General features: G+C 52.5%; 1 protein-coding gene across 3 annotated transcripts in view; it reads left to right on the top strand.

Moving 5' to 3' along the window:
• The first annotated feature begins 7,359 nt into the window (after positions 1 to 7,359).
• LOC116957376 (uncharacterized) overlaps positions 7,360 to 17,917 on the top strand; it is an 81,123-nt gene continuing 70,565 nt past the window's right edge. For 2 of the 3 annotated variants that reach the window (XM_076055863.1, XM_076055862.1), the window contains exons 1-2: positions 7,360 to 7,828; positions 16,987 to 17,132. In XM_076055863.1, the coding sequence (XP_075911978.1) occupies positions 17,080 to 17,132 (53 nt within the window). In that variant the 5' untranslated portion in view covers positions 7,360 to 7,828; positions 16,987 to 17,079. Of the gene's footprint in view, positions 7,829 to 16,986; positions 17,133 to 17,917 lie in introns of those variants that run through there. The other variant, XM_076055864.1, reaches the window with a different exon arrangement.

Raw genomic sequence — 17,917 nt, 5'->3', positions numbered from 1 at the left:
TGTTGTTATTCTGTCTCTCACTGTTCAAATAAACCTACCATTAAAATTATAGACTGATGATTTCTTTGTCAGTAGGCAAACGTACAAAATCAGCAGGGGATCAAATACTTTTTTCCCTCACTGTAGGTCTAGAATCTTGTCCCTGACATCCTTGGAGAGCTCTTTGGTCTTGGCCATGGTGGAGAGTTTGGAATCTGATTGATTGCTTCTGTGGACAGGTGTCTTTTATACAGGTAACACGCTGAGATTAGGAGCACCCCCTTTAAGAGTGTGCTCCTAATATCAGTTCGTTACCTGTATAAAAGACACCTGGGAGCCAGAAATCTTTCTGATTGAGAGGGGTCAAATACTTATTTCCCTCATTAAAATGCAAATCAATTTATAACATTTTGACATGTGTTTTTCTGGATATTGTTGTTGTTATTCTGTCTCTCACTGTTCAAATAAAGCTACCATTAAAATTATAGACTGATCCTTCTTTGTCAGTGGGTAAACGTACAAAATCAGCAGGGGATCAAATATTTTTTCCCTCACTGTACCTGTTCTGTCCACACGAAGCTTCAGGTCTTCTCGGCCACGGTCATTCCCTCCCTTCTCTATGCTTGCGAAACGTGTACCTCCCTAATGGAACATCTTCACTGGTTAGAAACATTAAGGCTGGCCTGCCTACCATAAATCCTGAGTTTAACCAGGCTGGATTGTGTGAAGAGCTCACAAATCCTTGAAAGATCTAGACAAAGCCCACTTCTTCGGTGAGCTCCTCCGGCAGGCAAAGGCTGCGTTGGCTGGGTCATGTAGCCCACATGCCCAGCCACCGCATGCCTAAACGTTTTTTGTTCGGCCAGAGCGTGGCACGGGCTAGAGAAGAGATGGAGTGATGTGGTACAGGAGGACGTGGAGCTGAGTGGACTTGCCGATGACTGGTACCAGCGGTGTCAAGGTCGGCCTCTGTGGAGGAGGCTCGTGAAGGACGCTGCTCCTGGGCAGTTGGAGGCAGTCGCCCTCCATCAACAACGGAGGGCGGAGGAGCGACGCTCACAACAACGAGCGGAGCATCGGGCGGCCATAACACAGGAATTTGGCAGAGTAGGGGGTACAGGTGGTGCATCGGCCAATCATCTAAGTCAACCCATGGCACCTGGGTCTGCCCCGTGACCTCCTGCCAGCAGGCGTTCGACACTTCACGTGGTCTTAACGTGCACATAGCATGGCACAAGCGCCGCGGTGACATCACCGCCACTTAGTGGCGATTGGCGCTTGTTGTATGTACGTTGTATATATGTTTAACTTCTTCCGCACCGTACGTAGCCAACCGTGAGGTGCGGGGGGAAGGACAAAAAACTAAACACAGCAACAACAACATGCATTAGTTCTAAAGAAGTGAGAAAATGCCAATTCGTCACTAGTACAGCACATTTTGGCTCTCCAACACACCCGTGTGCTGTACTAGTGACGAATTGGCTACGTTCTGTTTACGTGACAACCCTTACTAGTTGGCTGTGTCGGGTGGTGGCGGGTTTTGACGACACATTAATATATATTTACGCGATCGAACCCAAAAACCTCTATTATGGATAAACACATTCCTGCGGAGAGGGCTGGTAGGAATTTTTGAAGTAATTATGTACGGATATTTAAGCCAAACTTGTTGGCCGACCACTACGTTTCTCCCGCAAAAAAGACGTATGCATTGCTCGATTAGTATTAATCCCGGTTGGGCTTCCAGTCCACTACGTTTCCTACCAGTAATGCCCACTAGGAGCGCATTTGTTATATATCCGGGTGTCCGGATACACGTAGACAGACATCCACAGCCATACACAAATAATCCCCTGCCTCTTGTGAATTAGTACCCGGTTGGGCTACCAGTCCATATAAGGGCACCACGGGGTGACCAGCCCCTCCCCACCCAGCCCCACCCCACCCAGCCCCACCCCCCACCCAGCCCTACCCTCCCCACCCAGCCCCTCCCCACCCTCCCCTCCCCACCCAGCCCCTCCCCACCCAGCCCCTCCCTACCCTCCCCTCTCCACCCAGCCCTACCCCTCCCACGTGGACAGACATCCACAGACATACACAATTAATCCCCTGCCTCCTGTGAATGAATCCCGGTTGGGCTTCCAGTCCACTACGTTTCCTACCAGTACAATAACGCTGCGTTTGCTCGGCAGCCAATGCAGCTCGGCGAGCATCGGACTGACATGGAGGGGGATCTTGCAATACCCAATCACGGCACACGCCAGGGAATTTTGTACTCGCTGCTTGCAGCTTGCTCACGTTTTGTTTGCCAGACGTCCCGTAGAGTAGCGAGTTGCAATAATCGAGGCTTGTCGAGTTGCAATAATCGAGGCTTGTTGATGCTCCTACTACTACGCTACTACTACTATGCAACTACTACTACGCTACTACTACGTTATTAGTACTACGCGACTACTACTATGCTTTTTCGATTTAAAGCTTTCGTGACTGCAAGGATTCATCTTCTTTGGTTCTTTCGGAAAAGTCACGTAGAATGGGAATAAAATAATAAATTGATAAAATAAAATAACACAATAATATTCTCACGACGTTTCTACTACGATGCTACTACTATTATGCTACTACTACTATGCTTCTACTGCTACGCTACTACTACGCTATTAGTACTACGCGACTACTACGATGCTACTACTATTACGCTACTACTACTATGCTTCTACTGCTACGCTACTACTACGCTAATTAGTACTACACGACTACTACGATGCTACTACTATTACGCTACTACTACTACTACGCTACTACGACACTTACTGCAACGCTACGAATACGATGCTACTACTACACTATTGTAAAGACAGTACGGAGCGATAGAGGGACAGTATGGTTCCCCGGGACTATGGTTACTAATGGCGTGCTAATGATGATTGATGGGACAAGCGTTGCCAGTGTGACGTGAGGAGGAGCATGGGATTCAATGGCGGGGAAGTGTAATAAGGGTGGAGATTGACAGAGCCAGGTGCGGTGAGGAGAATTCGAGAATGGGGGCGTGGCCGGATCGGGCGAGGCATAAGAGGCGGCGTGAACCGGACCTGGGGGGCTGTCGGTGTGGGGACTCGCCGTCGTCGTCGTCATCTTTGGAATGGGTCGTCTCCATCGTCTTCGAGATGTCTTGAGACCAGAAGCTATGTTGTCTCAGAATAGAGTCGTCTAACTACCCCAGTGTATATAGTCATTTGTGGTTACTCGTTGAGTTGTCGGCGGACTTTATTCAGAATAAATATACAGAAAGACAAGACGGTGTCTCTGAGAGCTACATTACACTATTACTACAACGCTACGACACACCACCGCTGTGTTGGCTGTCATGACTCGATAGTGGTCCAATGTGTCGTCTCACAACGTGCGAGGTGCCCCGAACATAACGTCGCCGAAGGTTGACTCAACAGCGAGAGAAGACTGATGATCGCATAACATTTGAACTCAAATGGGTAACACAATTGAATTACGAAACAAATATCGTCATCAACTTTTCACGGCAGATAGCCCGTAGTATGGCTCTAGGATTTGGTGTTACATGTTATTTGTGTAGTTTATTGTAAAAATTCGGTCACAGTCCCTGTGATCATTGTTACGTTGCAATTATGGCTTACATTTTTTGGTGATTTCGAAAAGTTTTTTGGTTTGGACATGTTTGTTTTGTTGTAGTACGGAGTTAGACTGATGGCCTTAATCTAAGTTTTCTTGTGGTTGTTGTTGTTTTTGCTTGACTTGCATCCCACTGGGATTTTTTGCACACAGCGTTGGTGTACGGTGCTTTTTTCAGGAATATTTTGCTGTTTTTTTTCATGGATTTTTCTGTTTGCACAATCACATAGTAACTTTAAGATGTTTTCTTGTTCGTGTTTTTGTTTTTTTGTTTGTTGTGGTTGCACCCGATTCAAGAGCCGAATGGCTCACAGGGCTATACCAAAATAAATAAACTGAAACTGACTAGCTGGTGTCCACTGCACATTTAGTCTTTTGTAATGTCCACTTTCCGCTCTCTCTTTCTCTCTTGTAGTGCCCAATACACTCAAGTAGTGGCCATATCTTTCTGCCACACCATTCTCTTCTCCACTTTGTTTCCTGATGGTGTCATAGCTGCTGCCGCTGCTGCTTTTTCGATAGAGATTTGTTCAACCCAATCCCCGGCACCCTCCATCCTCCTCCTCTCACCACAGTGGCAAGGAGATGTTGACTACCTCGCCTGGTATGCAGGAGGTTCATGGGTTCGATCCCTACCCTGACGCCACGGTCGCTAGGAGATGTTAACTACCTCGCGTGGTACGCAGGAGGTCGTGGGTTCGATCCCTACCCTGATGCCACGGTCGCTAGGAGATGTTAACTACCTCGCCTGGTATACAGGAGGTTGTGGGTTCGATCCCGACCCTGACGTGGTCATGGTGGCTAGGAGATGTTAACTACCTCGCCTGGTATGCAGGAGGTCGAGGGTTCGATCCGTTCACACACACACACACGCCCTACGTACCCAGGCGCCAACAAACCCGACTCCGCTACCTGCCCGGCTCCGTACACCAATCGCATGCGAGGGACTCGGGGTCAAGGGTCAGAGGGCAAGGGCGTCTACCGCGCGCTCGCAGCCGATTGGAGGAGGTCCCTCTGAGCCAATTTAAAGGCCGTGTAAACAGCCATGCGTGCACGCAAACACAAGGCACTCCACCCTCCTCTTCACACTCACAAAGACCACACGACACAGTTTATCCTCTACTGACGATTTATTCCCCGCGAATAACCCGCTAAACTACGCGTGTTTGTGTGGGTCAGCAGACACTAGCCTATCCCTCGGGGATCCGGGACTCAAATTATCCTGCCTGTCGCTCCACTTTCTACCCTCTGGTTAATTAGCCCAAACTCACCTCTCCCTTACTTAACTCTTGCTCCCGCTCTGATGCGCAGGAAGCTGTGGAAGGGCGATGTTGTACGATGTCTCCGTGGAGAACTGGGCCCGCCTGCGCTGGATGCTCGTCACACGGACGACTCGAACGGCTGGCCCCCCACTCCGCTGATCTCGATGCCTTGAAGAACACTACTCCCTTCACTCCCTGGTTCACCCTCTTTTATCGTTCTCACATCAAAGGGCACCGCGCTGCCCCGCCCCCTGGCCTCCCGTCCAATCAGGGGCCTCGGATTTCCCGCTCTTTCGATGGCCGGATTAATGCTTTCTCCGATGTCCGCTTTCCGCCCCTCCGCACAAGCGCACGCGTCCTACACGGAGAGGACGGCCCCATGTTTTTTCCCCCCGCTCGCTATTCTGCCCCAGCCTCTATCCGCCTGCTGACCCGTGTCGAGTGTGGGTGCCCTCTATCCGCGGTGGCTCAGCAGCCCCCGCCGTGACCACGTAACCACAAACCAGGTCATGGCGCCGCGGTGCGCGTTAGCCTCGGGGTAGATCGCCCAATTCCCTGGTCGCAGGAAACCGTGAAGCTTGATCCCATGAGCGGGCTTCTGGGGGAAAACCTGCCGGCCAGGTGACTTCCCCTCGGGGCTCTACGTGGGGGGGGTTATGCGTGCGTTCATGTGGGGGGTGGTGAGGGATGAGCAGCGTCGGCCCCGTCGCTCTTTGGTGGCGGCGTCACGGTGGTGGGCACGGCCCCGACGGAGCGGCTTCGCTGCGGTGGCACCGCACCTCACCTGGTACAACAAAAGACATCGTTGTGTTGAAGTTGTATTTATTATTAAGCGATTTGTTTGCCTTCCCTTTGCTTTGCAATGCTCAGCCGGTAAAAATGAAACGGGTTTAGTTTGTAGAATTATCGACACACAGGCGATAAGGATCAAAGATTTACTCGACGTCTCACCGAGAGCCCCCCACTCCCCTCACTCCTCGTGAGCCCCCCACTTCCCTCACTCTCTCTGCGAGCCCCCCACTCCCCCCACTCCCCGTGAGCCCCCCACTCCCCGTGAGCCCCCCACTCCCCCAACTCCCCGCGAGCCCCCCACTCCCCCCCACTCCCCGCGAGCCCCCCACTCCCCCACACTCACCTGGTACAACAAAGGACATCGTTGTGTTGAAGTTGTATTTATTATTAAGCGATTTGTTTGCCTTCCCTTTGCTTTGCAATGCTCAGCCGGTAAAAATGAAACGGGTTTAGTTTGTAGAATTATCGACACACAGGCGATAAGGATCAAAGATTTACTCGACGTTTCACTGAGAGCCCCCACTCCCCGCGAGCCCCCCACTTGCCTCACTCCCACTGAGCCCCCCACTCCCCCCACTCCCCGTGAGCCCCCCAATCCCACCCACTCCCCGTGAGCCCCCCACTCCCCCCCCACTCCCCGCGTGCCCCCCACTCCCCCCCTACTCCCCGTGAGCCCTCCACTTCCCCCACTCCCGTGAGCCCCCCACTCCCCCACTCCCCGTGAGCCCCCCACACCCCGCGAGCCCCCCACTTCCCGTGAGCCCCCAACTCCCTGTGAGCCCCCCACTTCCCCTCTCTCTCCGTGAGCCTCCCACTCCCCGTGAGCCCCCCACTCCCCGTGAGCCCCCCACTCCCTGTAAGCCCCCCACTAACCCCCACTCCCCGTGAGCTCCCCACTAACCTCCACTCCCCGTGAGCCCAGCCAGTAAAGATGAAACGAGTTTAGTTTGTAGAATTATCGACACACAGGCGGTAAGGATCAAAGATTTACTCGACGTCTCACCGAGAGCCCCCCACTCCCCTCACTCCTCGTGAGCCCCCCACTTCCCTCACTCTCTCTGCGAGCCCCCCACTCCTCCCACTCCCCGTGAGCCCCCCACTCCCCGTGAGCCCCCCACTCCCCCAACTCCCCGCGAGCCCCCCACTCCCCCCCACTCCCCGCGAGCCCCCCACTCCCCCACACTTCCCGTGAGCCCCCCACTCCCCCCACTCTCCCCGCGAGCCCCCCACATCCCTCACTCGCCCTGAGCCCCCTACTCCCCTTGAGCCCCCCACTCCCCCCACTCCCCCCACTCTCCCCGCGAGCCCCCCACTCCCCCCCACTCCCTGCGAGCCCCCCACTCCCCGTGAGCCCCCCACTCCCCGCGAGCCCCTCCACCCAATCGCCGTAGATGGGGGCGGGGCGTGACGCGTGAGGGGGCGGGCCTGTAGTGGAGGGGCGGGGCTGAGGGGGGCGGGGGGGTACAGGGCTATGGGGGAGGGGGAACTGTGGCTGATTGGGGGCGGGGCTTGATCAGCGCGGGGCGGGACTTGTGCGCTTGTTGGAGGGGTGGGGGCTGTGGGGGGGGAGGGGGCTGTGGGGGGGGGCTGTGGGGGGGAGGGGGCGGGGCTGTGGAGGAGGAGTTGGAGGCCTGACGCGTGAGGTGGCGGGGCTCCCCCCCCCCGCCCCGCCCCCATCTCGTGACCCCTGACCCCCTCCCATCGCCGATCCCGCCACCATTACCCACTCCGAAGCATTGTCTGGCGGCCGCCTGCCCAGGGCCCCGGAGCCGTTTCGCGCGGAGCGATTCGCGGCACAGCGAGGAAGCGGAGGCCGAGGAGGCCGATCGCGACTCCCCCCCCGGGGTCCCACCTCTCCCTCGCTCTCCTTCGAGATTGCTTCCCGACCGCGGTGGCGGCTGCTGCTGCTGCTGCGGCTGCTGCGACCTCTTAGACGGCGGAGAGGTGGGGGAGCAGCTCCGTGCGGCGCGCGGCCTACCTCGGGCCTCCCCCTCGGCGGCGCCGGCCTCCTCCCCCCACTACCTCAACCCCACGGGGGGCGAGGCGCTAGGCTAGACCGAGGCTGTGAGGCCTTGGGGAGGTCTCTTCCCACCGCCACCACCACCACCAACCCTCCGTGTCGCTCCCCTCACCGCCAAGCCAGCGAGGTGAAAAATCGTCGTGGGAAAATTCGACGAGCCTCACTCCGCATCGTTATCGTCGTCGTGGCTATTGTTTGGTGTGGTTATTGTTGTTGTTGTGGTGATGTGTCGTGGCTTTGATTGGGACGTTAATTGAATCTCCCGCTGCGGAGCGGGGTTTGAGTTTTTTTTTGTTGTTGCTAAAATTGATTTTGCATAGGGCGCACTGTAGCTGCGCTCAAAATTATTATTATTGTTGTTGTGATTGTGAGAGGTTGCTTGGGAATATGCTGTACATCTTTAGACTGTAGCGGCACGATGAATCCGATGAGCTGTGAAGCTCTTAATCGCGGATATCCAGTCCGGGGGGGGGGGGGCACGGGGGTTAGAATGTTACGAACGGCGAACACAATAGGAGTGCAAAGGTATAAACAAAGGCAAATTAAACTCAATGACTTTTTTATTGTACCAGGTGATGCCCCCACTGAGTTTATTGGCTTCTTTGTGAGAAACGACCTGGCCATTACGAATGATAGCTCAGCCAAGCGTCGTGTGGACATTTATAGGAGCGGGCAAATCCTCTGAACGTGCAGAGGACGTTGAGGAGTCTCAATGTGGAGGGGAAAATCCACGGGGCGACGGGGAGAGAGAGAGACGCGCAGACTCCCAAATACACAGCAGCAGCAGCAGCCAGGCGTCCAGGGTCTGGATCGAACCCACGACCTCCTGTACACCGGGCGAGGTAGTTAACATCTCATAGCCACCGCGGGGTTTACAATGGGGCCCAATTGATGTGGTTGGTGATGATCACACGACGCGGTCCAACTGTGCTGGTGAGTGGCGTCAGCTGCTGCCGCTGGTTGGTCGTGGCCGGTGTCTGGGGAGAGGGCAAAACGAATGACTCCGAGCTGCCCATCGAAACAACGGAAGTGGTGTCTTGGAAGCTAGGAGTTAGTTTACTCTCCTTTATTTCAATATATATTTTTTTAAACATCTGGTTATTTTGACGCAGTGGCGTTCATGGCTAAGCAGACTGATCCTTGCAATAAACTTCTTTTAAAAAAAGTTTATTTTTAAAAACAACTGTTTTATTATTATTTGTTCTTTCGGTAAAGTCACGTAGAATATGAATCCCTGCGGTCACGAAAGCTTTGAAGTGAAATTTAATGGGTTTATTAACAACTTCGTTAAACTCGTCAATGGCGCCTGAGACACGCGGCCCCTGCTTTTTATGCGAGCCGATTCCACAGTTTAGGGACCGCGGCGTTTTTAACCTTCACAAATATATAAATAAAAAGGCGTCCATCCGAAATGTTAATTGCTTTAAAGTAGCGAATTAATTGATGCCGATTTTGATACAGGCATGCATTGTCACCGGATCCGAGTACGTGTGCAAAATGTGGAATTGATTAGACAACGGAAAGTGAACACAATTTTGATTACAAGATTTGACCACGACAAACAAAGGAATCAAGTAAAGACGTTGAAAAAAGGTTTCTCTTTGGCGTTTGAACATCTTAACAGCTCCTGTTTTATTGCCAGAAAGGACAAAACCTATTCTTATTTTTCATAGGCTGATCTGGCTGTGATGCAGATCCTTTTGCAGTGACCATGACGAGATGTTAACTGCCTTGCCCGGTACACAGGAGGTCGTGGGTTCGATCCCGACTATGACAATGCCTGCTGCTGTATATTTGGAGTGTGCATGTTCTCCCCGTGGTCGTGTGGATTTTTTTTCCGGCTCCAGTTTTTCCCTCCACATTTATAATTGACATCACGCGTTTAGAGTATTTGGCTGCGGCTTCAATTCGCCGCGTGATGATGATATTAGGCTTCTACTTTGTTGAGCTATCATTTGCGATAGCCAGGTCGCTTCTCACAAAATATCTATATAGCTCAGTGGTGGGTCTTACAACCTGGTAAAATAAAATAAATAGGTTCTAGTTTTAGTTGATAGGGAGGGGTAGAAACTCGGCAGCAGCCGAACGAAAACATTATTACACAGCGGTGGCCTGTAGTAGAGTAGTAGTAGCGTAGTAGTAGCAGCGTAGTCGTAGTAGCAGCGTAGTAGGAGTATCGACAAGACTCGATTATTGCAACTCGCTACTCTACGGGACGTCTTGCGAAAACAAACATGAGCATGCTGCAGCAGCGAGTACAAAACTCTGGTACTGCAAGGTCCCACTCCTTGTCTGTCCAGTGCTCACCGAGCTGCATTGGTTGCCGAGCGAACGCAGCGTTATTATAAAGTCATCACACTCATTGCACACAAAGTGCTTGCCACAGATGAACCACACGATAGCTCACTGCTGATCTCGTCAAGGAGCTATAAACCATCATCACGCGACACTCGTGCCATTGTTGCAGCCGCAGCGGCGGCGGCTTTTGGTTTCACACGGAGGGGGAGGCGTTTGCGACCAATGTTATCCATAATAGACGTTTTTTGGGGTTAGATTGCGTGCGTACAAATGTGTCGTTAAAATCCGTCACCACCCGACACAGCCAATCAGTAAGGGGTTTGTCACTTGAACAAAACGAGCCAATTCATGACTAGTTCAGCACTAACTGGTCGTGTGTTGGAGAGTAAACCCAATTCTCGTACTGTGACGTTTCGCCGGTAATTACAAACAGCATCATCAGGCGAGAGCCAATGGATTTCGGCGTCGAACAAAGACTGTGGTCACCGGAACATCGCGCAGCGCTTTCAGATGCGCTGCTTCTGCGGCCGTCTGGAACACTCTTCCTTTTGATATTAGGAAGCCCTTGGAGCTATACAACTTTAAAACCATCAATCTAGATATGGCAAACTCATTTCTTAAGATTGCTTGCCTGTTGTGTTTGATTTGTTGTCCCTCCCCCCGCACCTCCGGTTAGCACGGTTGGCTACGTACGTTGCGAAAGAAGTTCAACACACATGCACTACAATATACACTACAATGCACACTACACTACTATACACTTCACTGCATGTGATTCATCGATTCACTACACGTGGCGAACGCAGAGCAGCCTCCACCGATGAATGGATGCAGTGCAAAGTAAATAATGCCGTAGTTGTAGCCTTGAAAGTTAAAATATCGTGCGACGTTGTGGGCAATGCTCCATTTTCATAGCACGTGAGCTCTGAAGAAGGGTCGTTGCCCGAAACGTCGCCTCTTCCTATCAAGGCGCCGGCGTCGCCATAGGCACAGACCCCGTTGGGAGTTTTCTCCGTTGTTTGCGCACCACCGCCACCAACGCGCCAGCATCAACCTCGCCAGGTGATGCATTAAAACCCTCGGTAATGTGTGTATGTACAATGAACTTCTTTCGCACCGTATGTAGCCGACAGTGCTAATCGGAGGTGCGGGGGAAGGACAACAAACAAAACAACAAGCAGTTCTAAAGAAGTGAGTTTTCAATCTCGATGATTTAGAAGTGCATAGTTCCAGTGGCTTCCTAATATTGGAAAGAAGAGCGTTCCAGACGGCCGCAGAAGCAGCGCATCTAAAAGCGATCAATGACATTGATAGTTATTAATGGTAGCTGTTATAATGTACTCCGCGGGGGAGGGGAGTAAGTGGATCAGAGAGTAGTGGGCAGAGGTGTGATGCACGGTGGGAGACTAAGGTTATCTCCTTATTCACGAACTTGCGGTCCGCGATTTTCTCAGAATTGCATTTGGGACTATACACGGCTCCTGCATCATCATAATCTCTATTTACATATTTATTTAAGACAATTCATGAACAAAGGTAGGGTTTTTGTATGCCAATATAATTATCTGCGAAATGTGCTATTCACGAGCATCTCCGGAAGGTATCCCTTGCAAATAGTGGGGGAATACTGTGCAGCAGAATAACCGGACAGACACCGCCTCCTCCTTCACAACCACCTCTCCATATAAACGATACAAGCATATTTTTGTACACATCCCATCAGCCACACCACCTTCTGAGAGTGCATCGCAGCAGCAGCATTGCTTCAGCACAATCAGGGCTCTGATTGTGTTGAATGAGCGCGAGATAACGTAATTGGGAGTGTGTGACCCGAGTGAGAGTGTACACAGTCGTGTCTAATGCTGTGCGGCTTTATTATCCAAGTGTGTGTGAGTGAGTGAGAGTCTGTACTAGGTTTGCAGATTTGCTGAGCATTTCTGTGAGGTCCTGGGGGAGGGAAAATCCCTCAGCCAGGAAAACATCGTGGCACAAAGTGAGGATGACCCTGCTGAGACTGCGGTGCCTCAAATATTGGAAGAAGTCACCCCCTGTGAGTGGCTGGCTGAGGTGACATCTGTTGAGGAAGTACTGAGGGCGATCCGGAGTCTATGACCAGGAAAGGCAGCGGGCAGAGATGATCTTCCAAGCGAAATGCTGAGGGAGGGTGGAGTTTGTGCACAGACTGCCCTATATGACATAACAACAGTCTGGACCACTGGATGGGTTCCGCAGGATTGGAAGGACGCCCTGGTGGTCCCCCTCTTTAAGAAGGGGGGCCGCACAGACTGTAACAACTACAGGGGCATTTCACTCCTCAGTGTGCCGGGAAAGGTCCTGGCAAGGATTATTCAACATCGCCTTGCCAGGCACGCTGAGGAGAGGCTTGCGGAGCCCCAGTGCGGTTTCAGGAAAGGGCGGTCCTGCACAGATGCCATATTTTCTGTCCGTCTGCTACAGCAGAGGTGTAGGGAATTCCAGCAAGATCTGCATCTCTGCTTTATTGACCTGGTCAAGGCCTATGATACCATCAATAGGCCTGGGCTCTGGGTTGTTCTTCGTGCTTTTGGAGTACCTGACCCTCTGCTCACGATCATTAAGGACTTTCATGATGGTGAGCGGACCCGGGTAAAACTACGTGGCTGGGAGTCCGAGCCTTTCCCTGTACACCTTGGGGTGCGACAGGGATGTCCTCTGGCTCCCACATTATGTAACATCTATTTCGACCACGTAGTTCGTGAAGCCTTCAATAGCTGTACTGGGGGAATCTCCAAATGGTACAGATATAATGGGAGGCTGATTGATGCCCGGGTGCGGTCAAGGGATGGCTCCCTATTGCTCAACCACGTTATGTATGCTGATGATTTGGTAATAGCTGCTCATTCAGAGGAGGAGTTGGAAACGCTGCTGCTGAGACTAGAGCATGCCACTAAGAGATGGGGCCTTACCATCAGCCCCACCAAAACTAAGCACCTGCCTGGGTATTTTGTACCGTCGGACACTCCACCCCCACAACTCCCAATAGGTGATGGGGCAGTTGTGGAGAGAGTGGAGTTTCCCATACCTGGGAAGTGTGCTTATGACCGGCTCCAGTTTAACAGCAGAGGTCTCACTCCGAATCAGTCGAGCGGCAATATCTTTTCATCGGTTGCGTAACGCTGTGTGGAAGCTACCTGGTCTGTCGCTCCGCACTAAGCTTCAGGTCTTCTCGGCCACGGTCATTCCCTCCCTTCTCTACGCTTGCGAAACGTGGACCCCCCTAAGGGAACATCTTCGCTGGTTAGAAACATTTAGGCTGGCCTGCCTACGATCCATCCTGGGTTTAACCAGACTGGATTGTGTGAGGAGCTCACAAATCCTTGAAAGATCTGGGCAAGGTCCCATCGGTGAGCTCCTCCGGCGGGCAAGGCTGCGATGGCTGGGTCATGTAGCCCGCATGCCCAGCCACCGCATGCCGAAACAGCTTTTGTTCGGCCGGATCGAGGGGGCTAAGCGGGCGCGGCACGGGCTAGAGAAGAGATGGAGTGATGTGGTACAGGAGGACGTGGAGCTGAGTGGACTTGCCGATGACTGGTACCAGCGGTGTCAAGATCGACCTCTGTGGAGGAGGCTCGTGAAGGACGCTACTGGGCAGTTGGAGGTAGTCACCCTCCAACAACAACGGAGGGCGGAGGAGCGACGCTCACAACAACGAGCGGAGCGCCGGGTGGCTAAAGCACAGCAGGTTGGCACAGTAGGGGGCACAGGTGGTGCATCAGCCAGTCATCTCAGTCAGTCGACCCATGGCACCTGGGTCTGCCCCGTGACCTCCTGCCAGCGGGCGTTCGACACTCCACGTGGCCTCAAGGTGCACATGTCCTGGCACAAGCGTCGTGGTGACGTCACCGCCACTTAGTGGCAAATGGCGGTTGTTGTTGTTGTCTGTACTCTGGGTCATGTAGTCCACATTCCCAGCCACCGCTTGCCCAAAGAGCTTTTGTTCGACCGGATAGATGGGGCTAAAAACGGGTGTGGAATGGGCTAGAAAATAGATGGACTGATGTGATATGAGAGGATATGGAGCTGAGTGGACTTGCCAATGACTGTTACCAGCGGTGTCAAGATCGGCCTCTGCGTAGGAGGCTCGTGAAGGATGCTGCTGGGCAGTTAGAGGCAGTCGCCCTCCAGCAACAACAGAGGGCAGAGGAGCGACGCTCACAACAACGAGCGGAGTGCCGGGCGGCTAAAACACAGAAAGTTAGCACAGTAGGGGGCACAGGTGGCACATTTGCCAGCCATCTCAGTCAACCCATGGCACCTGCTGGATCTGTCCCGTGACCTGCGAGCGGGCGTTCGACGCTTCACGTGGCCTTAACGTGCACATAGCCTGGCACAGGCGCCATCGTGATGTCACCGCCAACTAGTGGCGAATAGCGGTTGTTGCTTGTTTAATTTACTGCACACACAATAGTCATTGTAATCTCACAATTGAGGCTCAATGAATCCTGCAGAGATCAGAATCGGAGTCTCTGTTTTGGACTGCAGGATGAGGAATGCGATGAACATCGCAGATGTCCAGTAGGGGCATGGGGTCAGCAGAGTTACACGAGGGAGACTTCACTTTACACACAACGCCCGATTGCACCAAGGGCTACGTTCCTTGCGCATGAGTTTTGTATTTTGTATTGCCATGAAGTGCACATTAACGTCGTCGTCGTTGTGGTCATTGTCGTTGTCGTCCCTATTCCGCTGGCTTACCAGCACAGCCTCGCTCAGTCTCAAGATTCATTTTTAGGATGATCCTGCCAATGGAACAGTCACAGCAGAATACCTGTACCAAGTGGGGAGCTCTTGAGATGACCGGGATTATATACAGGTTAAGGGGGGGGGAGGAGCCAGAAAGGGATGTGGGTGGGGGGGAGGGCTGAGTTAAGCCGCCTGGAATGGTACCTTCTACAAACAAAATCAGGGCACCCCTATGGGCTCCCCCTTGTCACCAGTAATAGCCAATGTTTTCATGGAGAAATTTGAATCAGACGCCATCCAGACATCCACCCTTCGCCCTTCCCTATGGAAGAGATATGTGGATTACACTTTCGTCATCTGGCCACATGGCCTCCCAGCATTGAACCATTTCCTAAACCACATTAATTCCAGACACCCATCCATCAAATTCACCATGGAAGTGGAGAAAGATGGCAAGCTGCCATTCTTGGATGTTCTGTTTGAGAGGAGGACCGATGGCTCTTTGGGACATTCTGTTTACAGGAAGTCCACCCACACAGACTCCTACTTAAAGCCTGATTCCCACCACCACCTGACTCAAAAGAATTCTCTCATCACAACATTATACCATAGGGCTCATTGCATTTCTGACCAACACCACCTGGCCAGTTAATTAAAACATGTACATCTGGCCCTCAAGATGAACGGATACTCTGACCGTGCTATCCGCCAAGCTGCTTCTCCCACCATACAGAAACAACCACCTGATACTCCGATCAAAATCATCACGTTACCATACATAGCAGGCGTTACCAAAAAGATTTACAAAATTCTAAACAAACACAAGATTCAGGTCCGGTTCAATACAGTCCACAAAATCCGTGATCTGATCCCATCCGTAAAGGATGTAATTCCTGACTTACAGTACCCTGGTGTTTACAAATTGAGTTGTACCTGTGGTGACTGCTATGTCGGGGAGACGAAACAACATATTTCTGACCGAATCCGCGAGCACAAATCAGATTTGAAACACGGCAGAACAAATTGTTTCAACACAGCGGGTTCTCATGACATTGTTTTCTCTGATACCAAAGTTCTCTGCAAACCTCCCGGTTATTACCAAAGATTTGTCCATGAAGCCATCCAGATATGCAAACATAGACACAACTTCAACCGAGAGGATGGTTTCAAATTGAGCAACCATTGGAAAGATGTTATAAACCAAGTAAAACGATAGCTGCCTTATAATTGTACAGCCATTTCCATTACTCTCAGTGGGTTGTATGTTAAACTTTAGCTGCTTTATAATTGTACAGCCATTTCCATTGCTTTCTAACAAAAATGGGGTTGTAATTGCTTTCGTGCAGCGCGCCATTGCTCCCCCCAAACACCCCCTGCAGCATAACAAAAGGCGGCTTAACTCAGCCCTCCCCCCCACCCACATCCCTTTCTGGCTCCTCCCCCCCCCTTAACCTGTATATGATCCCGGTCGTCTCAAGAGCTCCCCACTTGGTACAGCTATTCTGCTGTGACTGTTCCACCTGAAGACGGAAGCTTGTGTTGCCTCCGAAACGTCGTGATTTAATTTAGTTTTCTTTTATTTTTATTTTACCTACGTGACTTTACCGAAAAAAACAAAGAGTATGAATCCTTGCAGTCACAAAAGCTTCAAATCTAGAATGGTCCTGCCGAGTTTGCGCAGCAGGGGGCGATGTTTCTGCTGCTGCTTTGTCTGATCCCAACTGTGCACCTAGCCTGGCACAGGCACCGTGGTGAATGGCGGGTATTGGTTATTGGATCACAGCTGTAGCAAGCGGTGGTGTAGCGGTTGGATCGATGCTGTGCTGCGAACCCGGCGGGGAACCCGAGTTCGATTCCCGCTCACGGCCAACACAAGTTACGATCATCTGAACCGGATCTCGGCCTCCTCCCCTAGGTCGACTCGGCCTCAAATGTCTACCGAGTGTGAGGTGTGTAAACATCACCAGGCGGCCGGGTGTGCTGTGCCAGCCTTCATAGGTGTTGCTCGCTAACAGTTCTTGCCCCAACAGTCTCTTACAGGCTCGACGGGGATCTTTGTCTTGGTGTGGGTGAGTAACTGAGTGGGTGGGTGAGTGAGTAATCAGGTGGGTGGGTGAGTGCGTGAGTGGTTGGGTGATGGTGTTTTGATGTGTGGGTGAGTGAGCAGGTGGGTAGGTGATAGTGGTGGATGTGCTTGGGCGAGTAAGCGAGTTGATGGGTGCAGGTGGTGGTGAATGTGACGGTGGTCGTGTGGTGTCACCGCAGGTCTGAGGAAGCACAGAGCCAGCCGTGTCCCCCCCCCCAGCCACGAGCGGGGGGGGGCTGCGGGGTTCCGTTACCCCTCCGTGCAGACCTGCCATGGAGACAGAAAGCAAGGGCACTCAACCACGAACCCCTCAAGCGGAGCTGCGGTGAGACCCACGCTCACGGCCACCGATCCACAGTCACTCACCCACCCGCTCGCTCACCCGCTCACTCGCTCACCCGCTCACCCGCTCACTCACTCACCTGCCTGCTCGCTCACTGACTCGCTCATCCACCCACTCGCTCACACACTCACCCACCCACACACTCACCCAATACTAATACCAATACCCGCCATTCGCCACAAAGTGACGGTGACATCACCATGGCGCGTGTGCCAGGCCAGGTGCACTTTAAGGCCACGTGAAGTGCCGAAGGCTCGCTGACAGGAGGTCTCGGGACAGACGCAGGTTCCTTCTGTGCCAACTTGCTGAATTTTAGCCACGTGGCGCTCCGCTCATTGTTGTAAGCGTCGCTCCTCCGCCCTCCGCTGTTGCTGTAGGGGCCACTGCCTCCCAACTGCCCAGGAGCGTCCTTCATGAGCTTCACCCACACAACTACTCACCTGCCACTCTCCCACTAACACACTCAAACAACTACTCACCTGCCACTCACTGACTCACTCACCCACCCACCCACTCATTCACCGACTCAAATACTCGCTAATTCACTCACCCACTCACCACATGAACTCACTCACCAAAAACAACAACCGCCATTCGCCACTAAGTTGTAACATCACCACGACGCTTGTGCCAGGCTATGTGCACCTTGAGGCCACGTGAAGTGTCGAACGCCCGTTGGCAGGAGGTCATAGGGCAGACCCAGCAGGTGCCATGGGTCGACTGACTGAGATGACTGTCTGATGCACCACCTGTGCCCCCTACTGTGC

Source organism: Petromyzon marinus, chromosome 73 (genome assembly GCF_048934315.1).
Source record: "Petromyzon marinus isolate PM22_M1 ecotype Great Lakes invasive population chromosome 73, UKy_Petmar_22M1.pri1.0, whole genome shotgun sequence".
NCBI classification, from domain to species: Eukaryota; Metazoa; Chordata; class Hyperoartia; order Petromyzontiformes; family Petromyzontidae; genus Petromyzon; species Petromyzon marinus.
Note: the sequence above shows the minus strand (reverse complement) of the source record. Positions and strands in the feature narration are given on the sequence as shown.